Source organism: Pristiophorus japonicus, chromosome 6, assembly GCF_044704955.1.
Source record: "Pristiophorus japonicus isolate sPriJap1 chromosome 6, sPriJap1.hap1, whole genome shotgun sequence".
Taxonomy (NCBI): Eukaryota; Metazoa; Chordata; class Chondrichthyes; family Pristiophoridae; genus Pristiophorus; species Pristiophorus japonicus.
The window spans coordinates 192,543,145-192,570,766 of NC_091982.1; the positions used below are offsets into that span (position 1 = coordinate 192,543,145).

The 27,622-nt window shown below is 41.9% G+C and overlaps 1 protein-coding gene across 1 annotated transcript in view; it reads left to right on the top strand.

Moving 5' to 3' along the window:
• Nucleotides 1–25,246, top strand: part of zmat3 (zinc finger, matrin-type 3) — a 60,155-nt gene extending 34,909 nt beyond the window's left edge. The window contains exons 5-7 of the mRNA XM_070884067.1: nucleotides 2,632–2,801; nucleotides 16,261–16,361; nucleotides 24,950–25,246. Coding sequence (XP_070740168.1) covers nucleotides 2,632–2,801; nucleotides 16,261–16,361; nucleotides 24,950–25,158 — 480 coding nt within the window. The 3' untranslated portion in view covers nucleotides 25,159–25,246. The remainder of the gene's footprint in view (nucleotides 1–2,631; nucleotides 2,802–16,260; nucleotides 16,362–24,949) is intronic.
• Nucleotides 25,247–27,622: the final 2,376 nt, after the last annotated feature.

The following is a 27,622-nucleotide window of genomic DNA, read 5'->3' on the forward strand; positions in this document are numbered from 1 at the left end:
GCCCCAAGGCCATACCCCCAAAAACCCATGGTCACCCGCCACTGTTCCCCCAGAGGAAACAAGCATCAGCCAGGTGCTTTGGATTCCATTTTATGTTAGCTGCCAGTCTATTCTCATACTCTCTCTTTGCCCCGCTTACTTCCTTTTTCACTTCCCCTCTTAACTTTCTATATTCAGCCTGGTTCCCACTTTGTATTCTCAACCTGACATCTGCAATACGTGCCCCCCTCTTTCCCCCCCCCCCCCCCCCCCCATTTTCTGCTTCAACTTGCTCTCTCTTTCATCATCCAGGGAGCTCTGGCTTTGATTTCCCTACCTTTCCTCCTCGTGGGAATGTAGCTTGACTGTACCCGAACCATCTCCTCTTTAAAGGCAGCCCAGTGTTTGATTACAGTTTTGCCTCTCAATCTTTGATTCCAATTTACCCGGGCCAGATCTGTCTCAACCCATTGAAATTGTCCCTTCTTCAATTGAGTATTTTTACTCTAGGTTACTCCTTGTCCTTTTCCATAGTTAATCTAAACCTTCTGATACAGTGATCATAGTTCCCTAAATGTTCCCCTACTGACACTTGCTCCACTTGACTCACCTCATTCTCCAGAACCAGATCCAGCAATGCCTCCTTTCTCAATGGGCCGGGAATGTACTGATCAAGAAAGTTCTCCTGAACACACTTCAGAAATTCTTCCCCCTCTCTACTCTTTACACTATTAATATCCCAGTCTATATTAGGATAATTGAACCCCCCCATTATCACTTTATAGTTCTTGCATCTCTCTGTAATTTGCCTTCATATTTGCTCCTCTATCCTTCCCATTAGTTGGTGGCCTATGGAATACACCGAGTAGTGTAATGCCATTTCCTTGGACTTAAGAGAGCGGCGATCAGGGACGTACCAGGTGGGAACGGCCAGGGTAAGAGAGTGAGTAATGGTTTTCATAGTAACTAGGGCATCAAAGGTGGTGGTGAGGCTGTGGTTGAGCAGATCGGTAGTTGCAGAAATGTTGTGATAAATGGTGGGCCAAAGGTTGAACACTTGGAATTTCGTAAGTGCAGTTGTACATGAGTTGGGAGCAGCAATGAGATGTATGACTTGTTTAATTTTATGGTGGTGTTGATTAAATATGAATGTTGACCAGGACAACGGAAGAACTCCCTGCTCGTTTTGAGAAAAAAAGTCTCATTGCCTTGTATACATCCAGCTGAACAGACAGATGGGGCATTAATCCAATGTCTCATCCAAAAAACGGCACATCCTGCACTGAAGTGTCAGCCTAGATTACATGCTCAAGTGCTCCAGTAAGGTTTAATTCATTCTTATATCAATTTGGTCTTTCTACTGTTCTCTCCTTCCAAAAGAATTCAGACACATCTCAGTTACCAGAGATAAAAACAAAATTCTGGAAATACTCAGCAGGTCAGGCAGCATCTGTGGAGAGAGAAACAGAGTTACTGTTTCAGCTCGATGACCTTTCGTAAGTTACTTGAGATGTTGGCCTAGATTTTAATCCCCTTCCCCCTCCCCACCCCCCCTCCCCTATTGGGAAGGATAGGGTCAGATGAGGAGTTAAAATTCTAAAAATCGCGATCCTAACTCTACGCCGTCATGATCCCGGCCACCATAATATTTATGGTGGCAATTTAGGCCCTGCATAAGACTCCTGCTAAAAGCCTACTCAAGATTCAAAAGTCACGGCCCTTCTGTTGACTGATGGTTTGGATTTGTTTTGACTGCGTCTGTTCCTTGTGCTTACTTCCTTTGGACATCCACATGTTCATTCCTCCAGATGAACTCTTGGGTCCCGAACTTGTGCCTTGCCTGGGCCCCGATCACATCGCTCTGCAATCTCTCGCCGCTCCTTCGCCTCGACCTCGCAGCTCCGGCTGTACCTGCCCACGCTCCAATCAGCAACCTATCCTCTACGATAGCCCTCTAGTAAAATACTCTGCCACACATAGTGGGACTCACTGGGGAACTGATCGCATTCACTGAACCACGCACTGGTATCTTCAGACGTTCAAGGCCAGCCCAGTAATGTGCCTTAGCCAAAACCCAGGGAAACCCCACTAATGTTAAGTACATCACCTGTCTGTGGGGCCTCGGAGAAACCAAATAGTTCAGACTCCAATCAGAAATGTCCTCTTTAGCAGACATCAGCTCAGTTACACAAGGGATCCTTACTACATTGTGCTGCTAAAACGCTAAATGAGAGCACTCTCTAAATAAAATGAGGTGAACTAAATATACATTCATAAAGCAGGAAGAATTAACCCAACCTTGCCCCTAGGGAGCCCATTGGTGCACTTTTTAAACCGGACTTGACACCACATGACTTTATTTCACACCGTAATATAGTCATATCATTTTCTTAACAGAAGTGGCTGCATTGTGACACAAAAGTGGTATTATAACTGCACCCACAACATAATTCTGTTAACACTGCAGTTTTAAATAACTAGAGTACTTAAATATTGCCTCTTTTGGTCTTTGCTACAAATACAGTGCAAGGATAGCAAATAGCTATTTCTGTGGTTATTCTTTTGTCTACTGAGAGCTCTCTGGGGACTTAACATTCATTACCTGCCTGCTTTATGTTTGTGAATTATTGATGAGTGTTATTTTCCATTCAGTCAGGGTCCACCAAGACAGCAGGTCGTGTGATTCTGGCCACAGCAAATGATTACTGCAAACTCTGTGATGCTTCTTTTAGCTCCCCAGCTGTGGCACAGGCACATTATCAAGGAAAGAACCACGCGAAAAGACTGCGGCTCGCAGAGGCTCAGAAATCCAATTCACTTTCGTATGTATGCTAACAGTTAAGAATTCTATAACAAGATTTTTAATGTGTTAAGTTTTTGTACAACATCTACTTTCTGTTATAGTACCATCATAATTTTGAAAAATGTAAATGGATGTTTCACCTCTAAACATAGAAACCTAATTACATTTTGTTTCAATGATAGGCATCTAAATATCAGTTGTTTCTTTTACTGTCTACAGACAAAGGTGATTCTTCCTCATGCGTTCATCCTCTACATACCTTAGGACAGGACCATCATCCAGCCAACAGTCAATCTTTGGAACAGTGTCCTCTCGGGAGTTTTGAACCTTTTGACATTTGATCTTCCCCCAAACACACATTGCACAGAAAATCATTCCACAGCAACTTTTCTCTCATTGCTGGTAGCAGCGTCAGAGCTTTTACCCTGTCAGTAGGAAAGGTTTTTATGAAGTATTTTCTGCTTTGTTATTCGCCATTTCCAATTTTTGAAGCTTTGGTTCAGTTCTCATCTCCGATATCTTCAATGGAACTTTTTTCACATGAAAATTATACTGGTACTTTCCCCCATACTAGGCTTCAAATTTTGAGTGTGCTGTAATGGACCTTTTCCCCTGAAGACAGGAAAGGTTTATATGATCTTTTCGCTCACCAGGAGTCAAATCTTGAGAACCAAGATCTCTGCAATCTAATTCTGAAGAGAAGCATAGGTAATTAATGCTTGAGAGAGCTACGTCTTTCAAAGAAGACGTTGAACTTAATTGTGGGGCTGACCCATTTTAAGACCATCGGTTGTGTTGAGGTCTGCATGATTGGAAAGGAAGCCAGAACCAGTTTTAAATTAAGGCAGCTTTCCTCTAGCTTATTCACTAAACCTTAATGTCAGGGGAAGCCAAGGAGTGTCCAGTACAATGTAGTTATGGGCTATCTGTCTTGAAGATATCATAGATTAATTCTTGAGCTATTTTGATTGATTTCTTATAGAGGCAGAACTCAAGAACTTTTTCTGACCCAAGAACTGCGATTACTCCAATCTACACTCATGATTCAAACATCTCTTTGAATACCACTGATCTCATTGACATACATGGATTTAAAAAAAAATCTTATGTGGATGACATAGGAAAGAATGCATTTATTACCCATCTCTAGTTGCCCTGAGAAGGTGGTGGTAGGCCTTCTTGTGCATCTGCAATAGTGTTAGGTAGACAATTCCAGGATTGATGTGAAGGAACTGCAGTATATTTTCAGGTCAGTGTGGTATGATTTGGAGGGGAACGTGGAGGTGGTGGTTTTCCCATAACATTGCTGATCTCATGCTTCTCAGTGCTAGAGGTCACAGAGGAGGGAGGTGCTGTCGAAGTAACCTTAGTTAACTGTTTAGAGGTTATCAGTATCTCCATTTCCAAGAAATTTTTCAGCTGAAGTACTGCTCCAAGACCACAGAAAGCTAGAATTAGCTGCAGTGAGTTGTCTGGCAAATACAACTCCCACCTACATTCATCATAGAAAGATTTGCTTCTTTGGTGAATGTTGGCTTCACAAATGTCATATTGGTTTCAGCTGCTGTTCCAATATATTCCATGCTATCACAATAGTTCAGTTTGCTTCACTTGATTTACTTGGAGGTTTTGAAGACCTTATTATCCCTTGTAGTCTTCTGATTTACAAAGCAATACAAAGAGATGAGCATAAACTGCCTCTTGACAGTAATAGATTACCCAAATACTTAAAATTTTTGATATACCCTTGCTTACTATACCTACAATTTCATATCATGGGTTAAAAATTTGTCTTGGGCAATATCGCATGGGTCACTTATTATGCTCCCCTCCTAATATTCAGTTCCGTTGAAGTCAGTGATATGAATATCTGGCATGGCATATAACAGGTGGCTGATGCAATACCGCCAGTTTTGCACTACCGCCCAAGACATATTTCTACCTCTACGTCTCAATCTTGAAACTGTTGGAATTATCAACCTCCCACAAATTTTAATGGATTTCTCTTATGTCAAAAAACTCCTCTTTGGGAAGTAGTTTGAAGAAATGCAGGAGTATTTTAAAAACAAGATTGCATACCTGTCAGTGGAAGACTGGCTTCTGCTTCATCTTTTTTCCACATTATAGAAATGTTTCCTGATGTAATCGGTACTTCTACCACAATGATTGATTCCTCAGTGTTTGGGAAACAGGTTTTTATGAATTCTTTCTACTGCTTCTCAAACCCCTCTCCTCTGTCTCCTCCACCCTCACCTCCAACAACAAGTGTGAGGAGCTCATCGATTTCTTTGTTTCTAAGATTGAGACAATCCGTTCAGCTGCCTCTGCCACTTTCCTTCCTTCTCGTCGTCCACCAGGCCAAATTTCCTCTAAGGTTGCCCCTGCCCTATCCCTGAACTCACATCTTTCTCCAGTTTCTCCGATCTCTCCTCATGACCTCTCCGCGCACATCTTGTCCATGAGACCTACTTCCTGCTCCCTTGACCCTATTCCCACTAACCTGCTGAACACCCATTTATCTTCGTGGCTCCCATTTTAGCTGACATTGTTCACGGTTCTTTCTCCTCGGGTACGGTCACCCTAACCCTCAAATCTGCCGTTATCACCCCTCTCCTCAAAAAACCAACCCTTGACCCCTCTATCCTTGCAAACTACTGCCCCATCTCCAACTTACCTTTCCTCTCCAAAGTCCTTGAACGTGTTGTCGCCTCCCAAATCTGTGCCCATCTTTCCCGCAACTCCATGTTTGAATCCCTCCAATCAGGTATCCTCCCCTGCCTCAGTACCAAACCAGCTCTCATAAAAGTCACAAGTAATATCCTTTGTGACTGTGACAAAGGCAAACTATCCCTCCTCGTCCTTCTTGACTTGTCTGAAGCCTTTGACACGGTTGACCACTCTCCTCCTCCAATGCCTCTCCACTGCCATCCAGCTGGGTGGGACTGCACTTGCCTGATTCCATTCTTATCTATCTAATCAAAGCCAGACAATCACCTGCAATGGCTTCTCTTCCCGCTCCTGTATCATTACCTCTGGTGTCCCCTAAGGATCCAACCTTGATTCCCTCCTATTGCTCATCTACATGCTGCCCCTTGGCGACATCATCCAAAAACACAGTTTCAGTTTCCCTATGTATGCTGATGACAGCCAGCTCTACCTCACCACCACTTCTCTCGACTCCTCCATGGTCTCTAAATTGTCAGACTGCTTGTCCGACATCCAGTTCTGGATGAGCAGAAATTTTCTCCAACTAAATATTGGGAAGACCGAAGGCATTGTTTCCAGTCCCCGCCACAAACACTGTTCACTAGCCACTGACTCCATCCCTCTCCCTAGCATCTATCCATCCCTCTCCCTAACATCTATCTGAGGCTGAACCTGATTGTTCGCAACCTTGGTATCATATTTGACCCTGAAATGAGCTACTGACCACATATTCGCGGCATATCCAAGACCGCCTATTTCCACCACCATAACATCCTCCATCTCCACCCTTGCCGCAGCTCATCCGCTGCTGAAATCCTCATCCATGTCTTTGTTACCTCTAGACTTGACTATTCCAATGCACTCCTGGCTGGCCTCCCACGTTCTACCCTACGTAAACTTGAGGTCATCCAGGAGTCGGCTGCCCGTGTCCTGGCTCGCACCAAGTTCCGTTCACCTATCACCCCTGTGCTCTTCCAGTTAAACAACGCCTCGATTTCAAAATTCTCATCCTTGTTTTCAAATGACTCCAAGGCCTCACCCCTTCCTATCTCTGTAATCTCCTCCAGCCCCACAACCCTCTCTCCCCTAAAATATCTGCGCTTCTCTAACTCTGCCCTCTTGATCATCCCTAATTATAATCTCTCAACCATTGGTGGCTATGCCTTCTGTTCCCCTGGCCCTAAGCTCTGGAATTGTCTCCCTAAATCTCTCTGCCTCTCTACCTTTCCTTCTTTAAAAGACTCCTTAAAACCTATCACTTTGACCAAGCTTTTGGTCATCTGCCCTAATTTTTCCTTATGTGGCTTGGAGTCAAATGTTCTGTCTTATAATACACCTGTGAAGTGCCTTAAGATGTTTTACTATGTTAAAGGCATGATAGAAATACAAGTTGTTGCTGTTTCTGTGCCATGGCTCTGAAGTTTATGGGGATGAAATTGCCCTGCGGCCCGATTAGGGCAGTAACCTGCTCGTAAATCCTGCCCCGGTTGCTGAATTGAGCTTACTGCCCCTCAAAGGAAATGGAACGCAATCTCATGCGCTAATGTGGCGCGATTGGAAACGCTATGTGGATACTCCGCATAGCGCTGATGCGCTTAAACGCCCCTCCCCTTTGCTTAAAGGGGAGGGCCGTTGCATACTTTGCAAGGCCTCTGATGGCCATCACTGGACCACCAGGGCAGCATGGTACCGGGGCTGCAGCCCGGCACCCAAAATGCCAGGCTGCATGATGGGGGCCCGGACCACGCTACGGAGCAGTTCTTCGAGCCGACCCGAGAGCCGGTAAAAATTCACAGATGGTGACATGGGGCGCTGGTGACCTCCCCTTTAACCCCGCAAGTGGATGTCGACCAGCTTCGCGACACGCGAAGCTGGCACTGACACCCGCTCGTGCCAGCCTCATGGGCTGCGGGGAAATATCCCCTGTGGGGTGGAAAGGTGTCGGCACGTGGCGCAAAGAGATCGCCACGCACGGCGATGACATCATTGCCAGTTGCGTGGCGCTGCCATGACAGCACCTCCACAAACTCCCGGAAGCCGGTGGCGGCCCCATCCCCCGAGTGAAAAGTGTTTGCACCTCATAGGGGCACTAACAAGCATTGCAAAAAGGGACAATTTCGCCCCTATGATTACATTAGAGCTAAGGACCAGTTTTTTTTTAATGTAAGATTTAAAAAACTAATTTCAAGCTTGGATAGGTGGTAAACTGTGGTACTTGTGGCTCTGCTGCGATTGGTTCATAAAACTTCACAGACAGCAAGTATTGTGAGCTTCTCAAAAACATTATATAATTGCTGCATGACGTGAATTGTTTGCTTTGCACAAACAATTCTTCTGTTAGGGCTTTTAATGGCCAACACCTCAAAATTGATCCTTTTTCTACCTAATTTTTCATAAGCTGTGCTCATTATTTCAGAATGTCAGTTAAACTCATCACTTTGCATGATCTGACACAGTTGTTAAGAGAAACAAACTAAAATAGAAGTCTTCTGCCTGTAGTGGTTAAAAATACTCTCAAATCATATAGCACCAAATAGATGACAATTGTTTCATGGTGTAGGATTTTACAGCCAAATATTATGATATTCCAGCAAAATATATTTGCAACCTTTATTTTTTTTCAAGCCTCAAAACTGGTTATCAGAGTTTATTTCAACAACCGCAATCACCAATGATTGAAGACATATTTTCTATGTAAGCTTCATTATTGCTTTTATGTCTTGTAGGATTAAAAATTATACAAAGCAAAATAATTATTAGTTTTATATTCTAGCAATAAATCTTCAGGCTACCACTTAAAGCTAAGGACTGTGGAATGTATATATTTATGTATGAAAGGCCAGTTAATGACACAACTATCCTCATGAGTTAACATTAAGAGGGGTGCTTTAGATTCTGTTTTTGAGAGAACACACTTGATTAATCTTGACGCCTTTACTAAATACTATTCTTCATAAGGCAACCTTACCCTCAAATCAAAATAACTCAATTCCCAATTTTTGGCATAACTTTAGAAAATTGCAAGAGTATTTTTCGTTGTTCTTGGGCTGTGGGGCAATGCTGACAGGACTACATTTATTGCCTATCCTTTGTTGTCCTTAGAGGGTGGTGGTATCCTCAATTTTTTTTAACCACATATGATATTCTCATGGTGACATTAGTTAGGGAATTTCAGGATTTTGACCCAGCCACAATGAAGGAACATTGATATATGCCCAAGCCAGGATGGTATGCGACAGAGGGGAACTTGCAGGTGATAATTTTCCCACGACATTGCTGCTTGGTGGTAGAAGTTACAGGGTTGGGAGGTGCTGTCAAAATAAGCTTGGTGAGTTATGGCAGTGCAGTGGGCTGGTGGTGGATATTAAGTCCAATGGAAGGGAAGTTGATCAAATGGGCAACTCTGTTCTGGATTGTTGAGCTTTTTGCATGTTCCTACAGCTCCACTCATCCAGGAAAATGGTCAGTATTCTATCACATTCCTCATTTGAGTCTTGATAGATAGTGGCGAGGCTTTGAGGGGTCAGGAGATGAACCACTTATAGCAGTATACCGGCTTCTGCTCTCTTGTAGCCATTGTGTTGATCTGACTAGTCCATTTAAACTTCTGAGTAGTGGTGATCCTCAGGATATTGATGGTGCGGGGATTCAGCAGTGGTGGTGCTGCTAAATGTCATGGAGAGATGGCTGGACTTTTTATTGTTGAAGATGGTAATTTCTGGTATTTATGTGGCACAAGTGTTGCCTGCACTTATCAGCCCAAGCCTGGATGTTGTCCAGGATCATACTGTAGGCTAGCATGGGCTGCTTCATTTTCAGAGGAATTGTGAATGGAGCTGAATGAACATTGTAGAATCGTCAGCAAACAGCCCCACTCCTGACATTATAATGGAGGGGATGTCATTGATGAAACAGTTAAAGATGGTTAGTCTGAGGATGTAAGGTATATGAAGGAAAAACAAATAAGGAAGAAAGTAAGACCATACCTATCTTCTATGTGATCTTCCTCATTCTTTGAATGTAATTTATCTTCGACATATCTTGCACCCATCCTCCTCCACCACTATTTCTAACTCTTATTTCAAGTGTATTTATTATTATTTAACTTTTTTATTATTTCCTTCTCTAAATAACGATGCCTTCAGTTCAGTCTGCTTCTCAAAAAGAACTGACTAGTCTGTGGGCAGGCCTTTTATGTTTTAGAGGATTGAGGGAAAATCAGTTGATTCGCTCATGATTTCAATGAGTATAAAACCCCTTCAAAGGGGCACTGGTCTATTGATTTTTGCCCCCTCCCAGAAAAAAATAGGCATATCCTAAGGTACATGGTGGATAAACTACATTTGAAGAATAAGGAAGACCATATCAAAGGTAAATAATCTTACTTTATATTTCTGTACAGCAACTTGAAGGTCTAAAACAATAAAATGGGTATTTTTGTTACCTTGTCACCTTGATATAATCACTCATAGTTACTGATGTATCCATATTAATTGTTATGAAGGTTTACATTTCAATAACAACTCCACAGTTTAATTATAACTTCTAAGTTGATCTTACTGCTGGAATAAGATGATTTTTGCTGATTTGTAACAGATTCAAGTATCAGAAGAAAATCATGTAATCTAGTGTGTAAAATGATGTCATCAAAACTTTAATTACCCTTGTTGGTATTCTAAGGCTAGAGTTGTATTATACTCAGTGTAAGACAGCTTCCTGGAGGTGGTATCTCACCTTTGGGCTTTAGAGTGCTTCATAGTCTCTGGCATTGATCTGCTATTTCTATAATGATGCACTCCCAAAAGCACTTTATAATCATATGAAAATGGCAATCAGAATCAATTCTAAATTAATTATCAATTAGTACAGAATTATTAGTTCAAAAATACACAGGAAGCTTAAAATAAATGTTGAACCATCCTGTTTTTTTAAACCTTATAAGTATAGGGGAGTAACTTGTATACCTCTGAAGATACACAACAAACACACATGGATGATGATGGGAAATGAGAATGATAATGCACTAGGATGTAAATGCTGCTCGTCAACTGCTTTAGACTATGAATTCTATGCTGCGCTTTGGAGGATGTTATATTTTATAAGGTTGTGCATTTATTTAAATTACATCAGAAAGTATTTTATAACCAAATATCTCAGCCGAAACAAAATTTACCATGTCAGCTGGCTCAGTGGTAGCACTCTTGCTTCTGGGTCAGAAGGTTGTGGGTTTAAGCCCCTCTCCAGGAATTGAGCAGATAATCTAGACTGATGCTACATTAGAGCACTAAGTGCTGCATTGTTGGAAGTATCATCTTTCAAATGGGACATGAAACTGAGGCCCCGTCTATTCAGCTAACCATAAAAGATACCAAGGCAAGGGAGCTCGCTAAGGGCTGGATTTTCGAGGGGTTTGCGACTGGGTTTTCGGCGCTTTTTGACCCTCTGCAGCGAAAAGCCTGGGCAAGACCCCCGGCTCCTTGTTTGTACTGTCGGGGAGAGATGTGCTGAACGTGTAACGTTGCGTTACCGTCTGAGTTTCGGCACTCTCCCGCCCCGTACGCCGCACCCAGAATAGCAACGGGTAAAATCTGTCGGTGCAGCCCTTCCAGCAGTGGTAAGTTAGAAAACCTGCAAAAAAGGTAAGTTAAAGTTTTTATTTTTTAATTTTTTTGCAGCGATTAGTTAAGGATCTTGGTAACGTTTTTTGAATTTTTTTTCTCCTCCTCCCAAGGCCTCTCTTGCAGCGCAAATGATCCCACACTAAAGTTGGCAAAACTTGCGTTTTGCTCTGTGAATAATCGTGGAATGCCTCCCTTTGCGATGTGCCTCGCATACCCCAAAAGCTGAAAGTTCGACCTAAAATTGGTAGCGCAGCGAAAACGGTAATTTTCACGTATCGCTACCGTTTTCGCCCAGAAACCACAAAACCCGAAAATCCAGCCCATAATGTCCTGCCCAGCATTTAACCCTTAACCAACATTACTAGAAAACTGATTAACTAGTCATTGCTGATTGTGAGACCAATGGAACTACATAAATGGAAGTTCTTTCTAAGATTTATCAATAAGATCAACTTTACCACAATTTCTTTTTAAATATAGAACTTAAAAAATATAATTGAATCACTTCCTCCTGGACAAACTGCAAAATCCATGGGGCTGGAATCAGCAGATCAGGAAACATTTTATTCAAACCTGCTTTACTGCTGTTAAATCAGCCTTAAATTTTTGACTCAGTTTGAAAGAAGAGGAGACAGGGTAACTAAAACATAAGGGCCTTGGCATTAAGCAATGGGATTAATCATACACTAGTACAGCACAGAATGAGGCCATTCGGCGCATCAAGTCTGCGTCGGCTCTTTCGAAGTGCAATCCAGTTAGTCCCACTTCTTGGCTCTTTCACGATATCCCTGCATTTTTTTCTCCAAGTACTTATCCGATTCTCTTTTGAGAGCTACTATTGAATCTGTTTCCACAGCCCTGTCAAGCAGTGCATTCCAAATCCTAACCACTCGTTGCGTAAAAACATTTTTCCTCATGTAGCCTCTTGTTCTTTTGCCAATCATCTTAAATCTATGCCCTCTGGTTAATGACACTTCAACCATTGGAAACAGTTTCTCTTTATTTACTCTATCTACACCCTTCATGATTTTAAACATCTCTATCATATCTCCTCTTAGCCATTGCTACTCTAAGAACGAAAGACTTGCATTTATATAGCACCTTTCACGATCTCAGGACATGCCAAAGTGATTTACAGCCAATTAAATACTTTTGAAGTATAGTCACTGTTGTACTGTAGGAAACGCAGCAGCCAATTTGTGCACAGCAAGCTCCCATACACACCAATGTGATAGTGACCAGATAATCTGTTTTATATTGATTGAGGGATAAATATTGGTCAGGACATCAGGGATTACTCCCCTGCTCTTCAAAATAGTGCCATGGGATTTTTTACATCCACCTGAGAGAGCAGATGGGGCATTGGCTTAAAGTCTCATCCAAAAGACGGCACCTCCGACAGTGCAGCGCTCCCTCAGGACTGGACTGGAGTGTTAGCCTAGATTTTTGTGCTCAAGTTTCTGGAGTGGTACAACCACAGCTTCTCATGGGTTCTTCATGCCTCTGTTAAAATGGTGGAGAGAATTTTTAGGCAAACATGTTACAGGTACGTGTTTGTATCCTAGTATCCCACTATATAATTTCAAGGTCCAGAAAATTTGCCAGAAGAGTACAGTAATCCTTCCAGTGGCTGAGATCTATTCCAGTCATAAGGAAGGTGCCAGCTTTGATTCTTAATCTGTACTGTTTTAACTCCTCTCAGCTGAGGTACTCAAGTGAGTGAGCGAAAAATTAGTCAGGTTTCTTGGTTTTAATTTTTAATCCATGCTGCATAGAAGTCATATGGGGACAGGATCACACTTTACACTGATGTACCTGTGGTCAAATAGCCTGCCAGTATTCACACTCATACCGTGGACTCCTCTACCTGCAGTACGGGGGTTCCTTAATAGTTCCTATGGGGATAAAGGAAGAAGATAACAAAACATAATAACAGTCTTTCTATACAGTTTATGGTTTGGCTAGAAAAGCCAGGAGACAGATATAATGGTGGTTCTTCCTTCCCTCATTTAAATTACTTCTGGTTTGTATGGATTGCTAATTCTTTTTGAAGTGTGCATAATAGATTTCATACAATTATACGTTTGATTTGCAGAAACTCTCAAATTTCGGATCTTTCCAGTCTACATGTTAAACTCTAATGAGTTATTGCCTGGCTTGAGCTTTTGTATTTGCAATTTGTACATCTCACTTCATCTGAAGGGATGTTGAACATTTAGGAAGGATAGACAGAAAGGAAAAGGAGGCGGGGTGGCGTTGCTGGTTAAAGAGGAAATTAATGCAATTGTAAGGAAAGACATTAGCTTGGATGATGTGGAATCGGTATGGGTGGAGCTACGGAATACCAAAGGGCAGAAAACGTTAATGGGAGTTGTGTACAGACCTCCAAACAGTAGGAGTGATGTTGGGGAGGGCATCAAACAGGAAATTAGGGGTGCATGCAATAAAGGTGCAGCAGTTCTCATGGGTGACTTTAATATGCATATAGATTGGGCTAACCAAACTGGAAACAATGCGGTGGAGAAGGATTTCTTGGAGTGCATAAGGGATGGTTTTCTAGTCCAATATGTCGAGGAACCAACTGGAGGGAGGCCATCTTAGACTGGGTGTTGTGTAATGAGAGAGGATTAATTAGCAATCTCGTTGTGCGAGGCCCCTTGGGGAAGAGTGACCATAATATGGTGGAATTCTACATTAAGATGGAGAATGAAACAGTTAACTCAGAGACCATGGTCCAGAACTTAAAGAAGGTTAACTTTGAAGGTCTGAGGCGTGAATTGGCTAGGATAGATTGGTGAATGATACTTAAGGGGTTGACAGTGGATGGGCAATGGCAGACATTTTGAGACCGCATGGATGAACTCCAACAATTGTACATCCCTGTCTGGCGTAAAAATAAAAAAGGGAATGTGGCTCAACCGTGGCTATCAAGGAAAATCAGGGATAGTATTAAAGCCAAGGAAGTGGCATACAAATTGGCCAGAAATAGCAGCGAACCCGGGGACTGGGAGAAATTTAGAACTCAGCAGAGGAAGACGAAGGGTTTGATTAGGGCAGGGAAAATAGAGTACAAGAGGAAGCTTGCAGGGAACATTAAAATGGACTGCAAAAGCTTCTATAGATATGCAAAGAGAAAAAGGTTAGTAAAGACAAACGTAGGTCCCCTGAAGTCAGAATCAGAGGAAGTCATAACTGAGAACAAAGAAATGGCAGATCAATTGAACAAGTACTTTGGTTCGGTATTCACTAAGGAGGACACAAACAACCTTCCGGATATAAAAGGAGACAGAGGGTCTAGTAAGAAGGAGGAACTGAGGGAAATCCTTATTAGTCGGGAAATTGTGTTGGGGAAATTGATGGGATTGAAGGCCGATAAATCCCCAGGGCCTGATGGTCTGCATCCCAGAGTACGTAAAGAGGTGGCCTTAGAAATAGCGGATGCATTGACAGTCATTTTCCAACATTCCACAGATTCTGGATCAGTTCTTATGGAGTGGAGGGTAGCCAATGTAACTCCAATTTTTAAAAAAGGAGGGAGAGAGAAAACGGAATTATAGACCGGTCAACCTGACATCGGTAGTGGGTAAAATGATGGAATCAATGATTAAGGATGTCATAGCAGCGCATTTGGAAAGAGGTGACATGATAGGTCCAAGTCAGCATGGATTTGGGAAAGGGAAATCATGCTTGACAAATCTTCTGGAATTTTTTGAGGATGTTTCCAGTAGAGTGGACAAGGGGGAACCAGTTGATGTGGTGTATTTGGACTTTCAGAAGGCTTTCGACAAGGTCCCACACAAGAGATTAATGTGCAAAGTTAAAGCACATGGGATTGGGGGTAATGTGCTGACGTGGATTGAGAACTGGTTGGCAGACAGGAAGCAAAGAATAGGAGTAAATGGGTACTTTTCAGAATGGCAGGCAGTGACTAGTGGGGTACCGCAAGGTTCTGTGCTGGGGCCCCAGCTGTTTACATTGTACATTAATGATTTAGACGAGGGGATTAAATGTAGTATCACCAAATTTGCGGATGACACTAAATTGGGTGGCAGTGTGAGCTGCGAGGAGGATGCTATGAGGCTGCAGAGTGACTTGGATAGGTTAGGTGAGTGGGCAAATGCATGGCAAATGAAGTATAATGTGGATAAATGTGAGGTTATCCACTTTGGTGGTTAAAAACAAAGAGACAGACTATTATCTGAATGGTGACAGATTAGGAAAAGGGGAGATGCAACGAGACCTGGGTGTCATGGTACATCAGTCATTGAAGGTTGGCATGCAGGTACAGCAGGCGGTTAAGAAAGCAAATGGCATGTTGGCCTTCATAGCGAGGGGATTTGAGTACAGGGGAAGGGAGGTGTTACTATAGTTGTACAGGGCCTTGGTGAGGCCACACCTGGAGTATTGTGTACAGTTTTGGTCTCCTAACTTGAGGAAGGACATTCTTTCTATTGAGGGAGTGCAGCGAAGGTTCACCAGACTGATTCCCGGGATGGCGGGACTGACCTATCAAGAAAGACTGGATCAACTGGGCTTGTATTCACTGGAGTTCAGAAGAATGAGAGGGGATCTCATAGAAACTTTTAAAATTCTGATGGGTTTCGACAGGTTAGATGCAGGAAGAATGTTCCCAATGTTGGGGAAGTCCAGAACCAGGGGTCACTGTCCAAGGATAAGGGGAAAACCATTTAGGACCGAGATGAAGAGAGACTTCTTCACCCAGAGAGTGGTGAACCTGTGGAATTCTCTACCACAGAAAGTTGTTGAGGCCAATTCACTAAATATATTCAAAAAGGAGTTAGATTTAGTCCTTACTACTAGGGGGATCAAGGGGTATGGCGAGAAAGCAGGAATAGGGTACTGAAGTTACATGTTCAGCCATGAACTCATTGAATGGCGGTGCAGGCTCGAAGGGCCGAATGGCCTACTCCTGCACCTATTTTCTATGTTTCTATGAATAGAAAATAGCGATATCAAATTACTAAAATTGAAAACTGATATTGTTAGTGGCAACAGAACAAAGCCTGATGCTTTGCACTTGCTAAATATTTTGACTAATTCCAGAATAAAATAACGAGGATTACTATAAATCATTTAAACATATTGTACAATCATTATATATTTGAATAACAAAGAATCTTAATTTTGCAGAGAAGCAACAGAGCTCACAAAGAAGAGACAAAGGAAAGAAGGGAATGAATTTAAAATTGTGCCTAATCGTCGCAACCTACATGGAGTTCAAAATACACTAGGTATCTATTATTTTCTGTTTGTAAACATGTTAAATATTTGCAACATGAGTGTGCAGCAATGAGACAAGTGTTTTTAGTAATGTTGGATGAGGGATAAAATGTTGGCCAGGAGAACGCTCCTCTGTTTCTTCAATAGTGCTATGGGATCTTGTACAGCCACTTGAGAATGCAGATGGAGCCTCGATTTAATAGTTCGCCTGAAAGACTGTACCTCTGACAGTGCCGCACTCCCTTCGTACTAAACTGAAATGTCAGCTTAGCTTATGTGCTCAAATATCTGGAGTAAGGTTTGAACCCTTGACCTACTGATTCAGAGATGAGAGTGCTACCACAGAGCCATGGCTGTCACCCAATACTTATATTATTCATTTGACAATGTTGTACATTTTAATTTGGTATTGTTGATGGCAAGATTAATCATATTTTAATTATTTTTAATTTGGCAGGCTGTTAGTTGTAAATTTGAAAAATATATTACTGCTCTGATTCCATTTTATGACTCCGACCCCGCTCTTGTCATCTCCATCCCGGCTTCCCACACGACTTTCCCCTGATTGGGCTTGTTAAGCCCATCCAGTGTGGTTTCTGGCCAATTAAAAGGAAGCAGGTCTGATGATGTCATTTGATGATGTGTTATCAGCCGGTTTCTTGTTTGACTGTTGTACTGTCAGTGCTCCAAAGCATTGAGGTGCTGCAAACACTGATGAGCACTGCACAGAGGTGCACGGCTGCACCCAGGCTCTCCCATAACTCCCTCCACATACTTATGGAGGGAGTCACAGCATGCAGGGAGGTTGTCTTCCCTTCCAGTGGGCGGAAGAGAACTCCCCAGGAGACCAAAGCAGGCAGCCTGATTGCACAGGAGGGCACAAGTAGGGATGCTATGGCGGACCTGGCTGCAGTGGCACAAACCTTTCAATCATCTCAGTAGATCATGAAACATTACTGCAATGCCACACTCAACCTCATCCTGCAGTGCCACTCATCACTCTGCCTTCCCTACCCTACTCCTGCACGTCCTTACTCACACCAACTTATCTTGCACCTCCATCCATCCCTCTCTATCTATCTACATTATCACATCCCCATTTCACTAGCCACCCTCACACTCACCCTCATCCTAGTGCAAGCATACAAACTAACAATACACAAGAGTAGGCACTTGGGTGTTTCAGCCAATGTTCAGGTAAAGTTTTTGTTAATGTGTTGTCAAACATTGAAATCTTTATTGTCAACACTTTGCCTTCGTGGACAGATTTGTGTGCACTTTTGGAAGTGGCTTAGTGAGTTGCAGTGAATGGTAAGACATAACAGTATGCTCCGCAATGGTGATGAGTGTGAAAGGAATGGCTTGGGCATTCTTGAGATGCTTTATGTTGATGGTGTGTGGTGGTGCCAACGTGGCAGCCAGGGTGTACAGTGTCAATAGAAGTAAATCTGGCCATGATGAGGCCATCCCTGGCGTCCTGGGCAGCAATGTGGTCGAGTGCTGATGCCCTGTGTCCTGTCCAGCATCATTTAATTGCGGAGAATGTTGATGTTGGTGCTACTGGTGTGCCTGGTGCTGGGGCTGATTGTGGTGGCGTGCCTTCAGCTGCCAAGGCCCTAAGCTCCGGAATTCCCTCCCTAAACCTCTCGCCTCGCTACCTCTCGCCTCGCTACCTCTCTACCTCTCTTTCTTGCTTTAAGACACTCCTTAAAACCTACCTCATCTGCCCTAATATCTCCTTATGTGGCTCGGTATTAAATTTTGTTTGATAACGATCCTGTGAAGTGCCTTGGGATGTTTTATTACGTTAAAGGCGCTATATAAATACAAGTTGTTATGCTATCAAGGATAGTCGTCAGTAGTCTTAAATGAACCTTGACTAAATTTATGACAATTCTTATTCGGGAGAGGAATTAATATTGTGCGCTCGATGAAGTTACACAAAATTAGATTATTTCCCCAGAATTACAGGAATATGTAAATGAAGCTATGTTACGTATAATTACATAGGGCTGGAAATTCATCAGCTTACCGCCCGATTACCGCCGGAAAATAGATTATGGACTGAAATACTGCCCAAATCGTAAGTTACTGTCCAAATACCATCTCTAGTTGTCTTGGTTAATCCTTGCCACTGGACCAAGATCTGGCTCTGTCAAGCCCGTGTGGTGGCTGGTGTGCAACGGCCACCATGCATTAAAAAAAATTCACGCACAGGCATCTTCCACCGTTCAGGATGTAGTTCGGGATCTGGAATATTAGGTCCTTCATTGAAACACCTGTGAACTCATCCTTTTTGGTGTGGAAGCGGGTCATCCTCGCTTCGAGGGACTGCCTATGATGACTGCTGGCGGTAAATTCATTAGTCAAGATCTCAGAAAGCCATCGTAATAAGATCATATTTGGCAAATAAGGTGTAACACTAAGCCTACCTACATCAACATGTATCAGATTTACATTGTAAGTAATAAAGGAATGCGTGAATAAAATTACTTACTCTCGCAGCCGAAACTAAGTCACTCCACCTCTTCCTGCACTGATTACCCCCACCCCGATGAACACGAGCCACTGAGGACACCGCCTCCAATATTTCCACCCAGATCCTCTGGTATACAGCTGGGGGTGGTTTTCCACGCCCACCCCTGGTCAATTGGCCCCATCTTGCCTCCACCTCTTGGGCATCAAGAGTAAACCTTTGTGCTCTCTTCCTCATTAGATCTTGTTGTTGCTGCATTTTAAAACTTCCAGTAGTATTATTGAATGCACCTTTGTGTATGTGTCTCTCTCACTCTCACTCTCTCAGTATTGTATTATCTGCTTTTTCCAGTCTCCTTTTCCTCAACTATTCTCTCCTCTCTCTCTCTCTCTCTCTCTCTCCCTCTCTCGTTGCTCTACACATGCACGGGCGACCCCTGACCCTGAATCGTGGAGGAAAAAAGACATCGAGGAAAAAAAAGAATTGCTCACACGCAGAAGGTCTGTTTTTCTCGGCCTCCCCAAAAAAAAGTCTTCCATGACTATGAATACCGCCACCGCTGGTGAAATACCACTATTACCGGTCAACTTTTGACTAAACTAGCAGCCTTCAGTCATAGCAGTATTCCGGCGGTAAAAAAAAATGTGATCCGCAATTACCGCCAGAATACTGCCGAAAAATCGGCGGTCGCGGTAATTGACGAAATTCCAACTCATAGTCGACAGCACAAACAGCCCATTCGGATCAACTGGTCTATGATCAACATGGGCCGCCTGCCACTCCTCTGCATCTAACCCTATCAGCAAATCCTTCTGTTCCTTTCTTCATCACGTACTTACCTATTTTCCCCTTCAGAAGGTAAATATTCCCAGTAGTTCTTATGAATTTTGTGCCTTTGTTTTCAGTTACTGTATTTACTTCAATTTAATATCATGAAGTAGCTTTACCTTATCCCATGAGTCAACCTATAATTAATTTTGTAACCAGTCAGTTTATTTCAAATTGCTACATTGGAATAAGTATGATGGACATAGTGTCAGATCTGGACCATTGCTACTGGATTGTAAAAGTTTGTTGGACATATTTGAACATCAGGGTCTTTAATAAAAAAATGGAAAATCTTATGCAAGGTAGATATAATAATTTACAATTTCTTTCAATCATCATGATGCTTGGAATTAGGGGCCCAGATTTCCCCAGGAGTTGTTTTATCTTTTGTGGAGCAACTTGATTTTCCTGGAGTATCTTTTTAGTTGCAATTCTGGCCATTTAATTTGCGCCAGTGTAAGTGAATTAGTTAGGTTTTTTATTAGTTCAGTTTTTTTTTCAAAAGGAGGCGTTCCCAGCCATTTACGCCTGTTTTAGGTGTTTGGCCAGCAAATAGTTGCTCCAAACTAACTTAGGCTAACGTATGTTGCCACTTTTGCCGGCACAGAAAAACCTTACCTAGTTAAGGAATCTGTGCAAGTAACTACATTTAAAGCATCACCAAGCATCAAAGCACAAAAAGTAATAAGCATTCGATAAAAAATAAAGAACTAAAGTAAATAATTAAATTAACAAATAAAGAACTGAAGTAAATCCTACCTTCAACTAAACTCGGCAGCGGCCGGCCGTGCGGGAGTCCCTTCGGCCTGGGTTAGGTGCAGGATAACGCGGCTGCTGCCCCACTGACTTGCAATCATTTTCAGGCGGGAATTTTTTCCCTTTTTGCCTATTTTTCGGGTTTTTGGATGGGCTTTAAAAACGGCAGCCTGAAAACTGGCAGAGGCATGGGGCTTCAGCTCCCTCACGTGAAGGATGGCAGACGACTCCATTTAGCCCCGAAAGGAGTTCGGAGATCGGCCGACACACCCGAGTTCAGCCCTGGGGTCGTAGGTCATAGATAGAAAGATATTTTGTCGTCACCTGCCGGCATCTCCAGAACAACAACACTCACACCGCTGTCCTCAAGACCAACCCGGGCAGGCTATTCAGGCAGACGGACAGGGGGGGTGGGGGAGGGAGGTGGGTGCACGAGTGCGCTGGAGCCCGGGCTCGGCTCTCACAGTTCTGGAATCCCGATTCAGAGAGAGAGAGAGCGAGCGCCAGAGGGACAGGTGACATCGGAGCGAGAGTGATAGAAAGGCCAGAAGCAGTGGCTGGTCAGCGTGGAATGTCGGAGGATAAAAGCAGGCAGCAACGACGGCGGCGAGACGTATGGGGACTGACTTGGGCGCACGCTCAGCGGTCGGCAAGTGTGCTAGAGCCAGGCGGGCTACGTGTGGAAGGACACTAAGGTCCAGTGCAACACACAGCACTGCAGAGACTCTTTGGCAAACCGCCATCCAACCAAACGAACGCAAAGCCAGCCCAGCATGACAAGCGACGTCACTACATGACAAGCTATCCTTGGTCCAAACCACTAGACTGCAGCCAAAGACGACCAACCTCTCCCCCTCTCTCGCCCCGATCAAAACTCCGTCGCACCAACCTGTTTCTTGCAGCCCTCAGCGGCAGGCCTGTGCGGCAGGCCATTCGGCCTGGGATAGGGGCGGGATGCGTTCTGCAGGCATCATCATCGCAATCATGGGAAGGAGTTACTGCGCATGTGCGACCGCTCTACTGCGCATGCGCGCAGCTGCCGGCACTGTTTTCGGCGCAGGGCTGTAGCTCCGCCCCCCATTCCATGAGGAGTGCCGCGCCAGGACCCGGGACACACAGCAGAGCGGCCAGAATCGTGAGTATGTTTTTCGGCGCCGTTTCCAGCGCACAAAGTCAGCGCGAAAAAAGGGGTTGGGGAAATTTGGGCCCTAGAACTCCATTGCAAGTTTGTGGAGATCTTTTATGACCTTGTGCAAGATGTCTGACCTCATGGAAAAGGCTAGTACTTGTTTGAAAGGATCTATGACATTGGAATTTCTCAGAGATTTAAAATACACTTGTTTGTTTCAAATAGAAACCACGGTGTGTCATTCGGCCTCATTTATTTGCATAAATCTACTTAAATGACTTGGTACTGAAACCAATTGTAAGTTGGTTAAATTTGTTGATGACATAAAAGTAAGGAGGCAATAGAAACAAAAGCTGCAGCAAAAGATTTGCAGAAAGACTTGGATTGGTTATGTAATTCGACAGACTCGTGGCAAATTAAATTTTTATCAATATTACATTTTAATGTTTTACATGTTGAAAAAATGTGGAACACAAGTACACAACAAATAGAATTGAATTATCACAGGGACATAGAAACAAACTTGGAGGTAATAGCAGATATGTCAATGACACCCAACTTGGACATATATTGTGTTCAATTTTGGTTACTGCACCATACCACTAAATAAATAAACTCATAATAATTAACACGTTTGATTACAACTGTAAAGGGGAAAAGGAAAGATTAAAGATCTTAAACATTATAATTCTAGAAAAAAGGTTGTTGGGGGGACCTTATCACTATTTTATTACAAAGTATTTACAGCACAAAAACATGCCATTTGGCCCAACAAGTCCATATTGGTGTTCATGCTCCACATGAGCCTCCTCCCATCTAATCCTATTAACATATCCTTCGATTGCTTTCTGCCTCAAGTGCTTATCTAGCTTCCCCTTGAATGCATCTATACTATTCGCCCCAACTACTCCTTAAGGTAGTGAGTTCCACATTTTATCCACTCTCTGGGTAAAGAATGTAAAATATTAAATGGTATGGATAGGGTAAACAACAGCAAACAAGCAGGGTAACAAGCAAAAACATTAGGGTTCTTCAAAATTAGATACCATGATGGGAGAGTTAAGTACTCGAAGAATGAACTTGGATCATCCAAAATGCCTTTTCTCATTTCTGATTTTTTTAAGCTGGGGAGAACCTTGGGTCTGTAAGGAAGCTTTGATTGTTCTTTCTGCTTGCTTTATTAATTAGAGGAGAAGTTCCAGATACAGAGAATTATATGTCAGGGCATTTCTGCAGCCTAAAAGAGGCAAAATAAAGTAGAAACAGTGCACCCTGAAGTGTTTACAGTTCTGTTTTTTAATGGTGTACTGCCGGTATTGTAATGCAATCCAAGATACAAAAAGCATTAATCTTTCCAACAGGTCAAAAGTCTCATTATACATGTTTTGTTCTGCATCCTGAATGCATAGAATGCCTAAATTCCACCAGAGGTCATGTGCATTCTTTGATGGCCATTTTTGGGAGCTGAGAGGACTATTCAATAATGTTTCATATTACAGTATTGTATATGTGACTTTATAGAAACCACTATAGATAAATTGTTACTGTAAATATACTGTAAACTAATGGACAATAATGCAATTTTTGGGTCTAAATTAAGATATAAAATAGTACGCTGCTATTTATATAGTTTGTGCATCTGTTAATGTAGAAGATATACCAATTGATGTACCCATCTGAAATACTTATTTATCTCCGATCCTACATGCTATTTATTTTCGAAATAGGGTTTTTTAAATGAAATGAGTTAATGTATCAGCTAATTTATGAGATATAATGCCGCGGCGGGGAGCAGCTGTTTGTACGTTTTTCTTCTAATAAATTTGGGACTGAGTACATATGGCAGATTACTACCACATTGGTTAAAGAAACAAGTATTAGGGGTAGCATCCCTGCTCAGCTGCACATGGTGATGATGACGTCATCGCCATGCACATCGCTCTCTTACCATCCCAGACGTTAAATTGCCCCACGCAATCTACCATAGTGCCTGCCGATGTCCACGTCAGTTTGAGCTGTCGACTTGCAGTAGGGAACTGGATGCGCCAGTGCTATTTAAATGCGCCATTTTGAAAAGTATAATTTGTCGGCCATTACTTATTTTTGCTTTCCAACAGTTAGGCAGAGTGGCTGGTGGACCAATCGCAGTGATTTTTAGCTCAAACATTCTTCTGCCTCCTTCCTTTTCCCCTGTATCACTCACGGCACCTTCGATGTTCAACCATTTCTGTCACTTCATGGAGGGCTGTGCTGGCACTCAACCGCCTGCACCGACTTCACCGTCGGGATGCTTCGCCGAAGAGAAAGGCGCCACTAATTACAGTGGGAAAGGCATTGAGAGAGGGAGAGAGAAAGGCTACGAAAAAGAGAGGGAGCACCACAGGGACAGGCCCATGGAGAAGTCCATGGAGTGTGCCACAGACAAAGGGACAGGCACAGACAAGCACTGACAGCAGCACAGGGAAAAGCACTTGCAGCAGCACAAGGACAAGCACAAGCACAGTCAGCAGCACAGAGACAAGCACATCAACATGTGCCAGAGGAAGACTGCGCCACTGGGCTGCCAACAGGAAGCCTTACTCTCCCAGGGTATTCAGGCAGCAGTTCTCCTATATCAATTTCACTGAGGAACAGTGTGTGCGAAGGCTGCGTTTCAGGAAGGACGTGGTCACAGAGCTCTGCCATCTGCTGCAACCTGACCTCGAGCCTCAGACCAGGGTGAGGACGGCTCTCCGTGGCAGTCATGGTCACCATCGCTCTCAATTTCTACGCCATTGGATCTTTCCAGGGAGTAACAGATGCTCTGTACAGAAGGAGGAAGGACTACATCTCTTTCTCCATGAGCAGAGAGAAGCAGCATGAGCGTGCATGTGGCTTTGTCAGGATAGCAGGCTTCCCCATGGTGCAGGATGCCATTGACTGCACCCATGTCGCTTTGAGGGCAGTGTAAGTTACTGAGCGAGATGCACTTTTAAGGGAGAGAGACATGTAACGAAAATAAAAGAAAGGAAAGGGAAACAGAAAAAGAGGGAAGAGGTGGAGAAAAGTAGACCTCAACGGTAGCGAGGAAGTCAACAACATTCAGAGCAAAAATTTGTCGCCAGCTGATAGAAATATGTGAGATCATTGAGAAGACAGTGGGAGACAGAAATGAAACATTTAGAAACCGATAATCTGATAGTAAATGAGAGAGGAAATCCAAAAGCTGCAGCCAGAGCAACATTGTAGTGAAACAATGGCAAAGAATCACTATATCCTCACATTACTGTATGAGAATATTTTTTCTTTCAGTGCATTTTATAAGAACAAATAATCATTTATGATGACACTAAACATCAGGGAATGTAATTATCATGTTTCTTTAAATAAGTTGGTCTTGAATCATTCAATTTAAACTTGTCATTATATAGGTCCTTACTTTAATCCACGTTCCCGTCAGCGGATTCCACGCGATCTAGCAATGTGTGTGACACCAAGTGGACAGTTCTACTGTTCCATGTGTAATATTGGGGCCAGTGAGGAGCAAGAATTTCGGCTGCACCTTGAAAGCAAACTGCATAAGAGCAAGGTGTCAGAGCAGCGGTACCGCAATGAAATGGAAAATCTTGGATATGCATGAAGCTTTAGAAATAAATGCATCTTGAAACTTTAGGAGAATGCTTATAATTGTCTGTTAATGATACATTCACAATATCTGTATAGAAAGTTTAAAGACTTGATAATTAAGAAAAAAATCATAGAATCCATTGATTTTTAATTGTACAGAATTTTGTTGTTTAATGTCAAAATGTACATTTTGTTCTCTTAATATTATTTTAATTTAATGTTGCTACTTTGTGTATAGAGAACCTCATTTAATTGTTTTGTTTTTAAGTTTTGTCCCTTAAAGGGATGAATGTGTAACTGGTCATATGCTGCTTCTGCAAATGATTTAGAAGCATTTAAGTGATTTAATCATTTGTTTTTCTTATACAATATCTTCTAACAAAATGTTCAACTTAAAATTTAGTTCCTTTAAAATTCTACTTCATTTTGATTTGTGATCTATATTGGTCATCCGAAATTGATCCAAAAGGTAATATCTTAAAAAATGTTGAACTCTGAATCATTCATATATTGTTTAAGGATCTTTCTAAAGAGAGTCTCACCATCAGGCTTAGAAAATAATTACCGGTAGATACAAAAACCTATAATATGTTAACACCTGTTTCTTCTGTCTATTTCAGTTAATTTCTAAGATATTTTTGTTTGAAAAATGTGTTAACACCACCATTGTGGAGAGGTGCTGACTTGGAAGAGCTTGATGATGTGATACTGCTAAATTAACAAAATTGAAGCATTCCTGGGTTTATGTCTTGTCATATACACACACCTTATAGGGCTCAGTATTTTAGCCAGTATTTAATGGCATTGTCGACATGCACTGTTTAAACAATCAACAACAGAAAAACAGAAGGATGTTAATGTTCATCTTGTGAATCTTGAAAGTACTTGATTCTTTAAAAAGGATCCAAATTGTGATATCCTCCTTTAAGACTGGTTTCACTGTACCAAAATCTTATGAAAATAATCCACTAGTGTAATTTTTTAAAAAATAGTCAAGGTCAAAATTGTGAGAAAGTTATATGTGCTACCCTTTTGCAAGCTGGCCAATTCGAATTTCAGCATCTGACAGATAAAATCCTTTCAAAACCTGAGATAGATGACTGATTATGAGTTTGTATGTCAGAGCTTAGAGTGATTACAAGTAATCTGTGAATTACAAAGTGGAAAATAATATAAATTGATAAACCTAGTATAGCCAAGACAAATTACATTGTGTTGAGGGGTATATTTGCACAGGATATACTGCAAGTTTTCTATTTTAATGATAGAAAATGGCTATTTTCATGATCTCCGTTCTACTTGTTTTATATTCTATGAAATCTATGTCCCTTTTCACTGGGCTGCCAAGGCTATATTTAAGAACCGTTGCCACAGGATCTTTTTAATAAATGCTAGCCTTTATGAATGAACGTTCTTTATCAAATTATAGTTTATTTTTTATAATTTTTTTTACAGATGTAAAATTGTGCTGAATTTTTCTATCATTGTGCTCATTGGTATATTTTTCTCTGCACTGGATTTAACATGAAAGGTGATGATCAGTTTCTGTGTCTACGTTTTAAAAAATAATCAAATTGAGCCTTTTAGGTTTCCATAATAGATGTTGATACTAAAAAAAGTGCATTTATAAACTTGTGGTTCAAACTATGCCCACTGCATGATTGTATTTGTTTTGAATCTTAGATGTAACCAGTGGTACAATCTACATGCTAACAATTCCATTTCAAACATGGAGTTACTTCAGGACTTATTTTTTAACGTTCTGTCTCACTAATAATTCAGTTTAACAAGAATAGTTACAAAATTCCACATAGAATGGGCATAAAATAAATTTAAAAGCCACTGACTTTTTGATGCTGACTCAGTGAAATATATAATATATTATAATTTTTTCATTATAGATTATTGCCATGTTAAATCGTGGAAATAAGTGACTGAATTACCTGAATGTACCTTTTGAGTTTGTTTTTATTTCACAGAGCTTTACAATATGCTTCTCCTGTAAATTTAAATTTATGGAATAAAATAATTTTTTGATTTATATAAAAAAAAAGTTTTATCTTTGTGGTTCTATTTAATGCTAATGTTAAAACAAACTGTCATTGACCATTTTTTGCCTAAAATAAAGTCTAAGTACTTCCTTATTGCTAAGTAAACAAGCAAAAGTCCACAATCTATATCCAATCCTATATCGCCACTATTCAGCCCTGGCTAACTGTATTCCATAGACAATACATCACCTCATCCCTACCTGCACAGGAACCATCACATCCGATGGAGTATTTGATCAATTCAGTCAAAACCCATCACTACAGTCTCCAATTCTAATCCCATTCCCAATCTGTATTCAGTTCCCTTTTAAAGGAATTATTGGCACAGCTTCAACTAATTTTGCTCAAAGTCTGTTTTACATATCTATTACTTGGGGAAATCTTGAGGCATACTCAAAGTTCACCTCTTTATAAAAACTTAGAAAT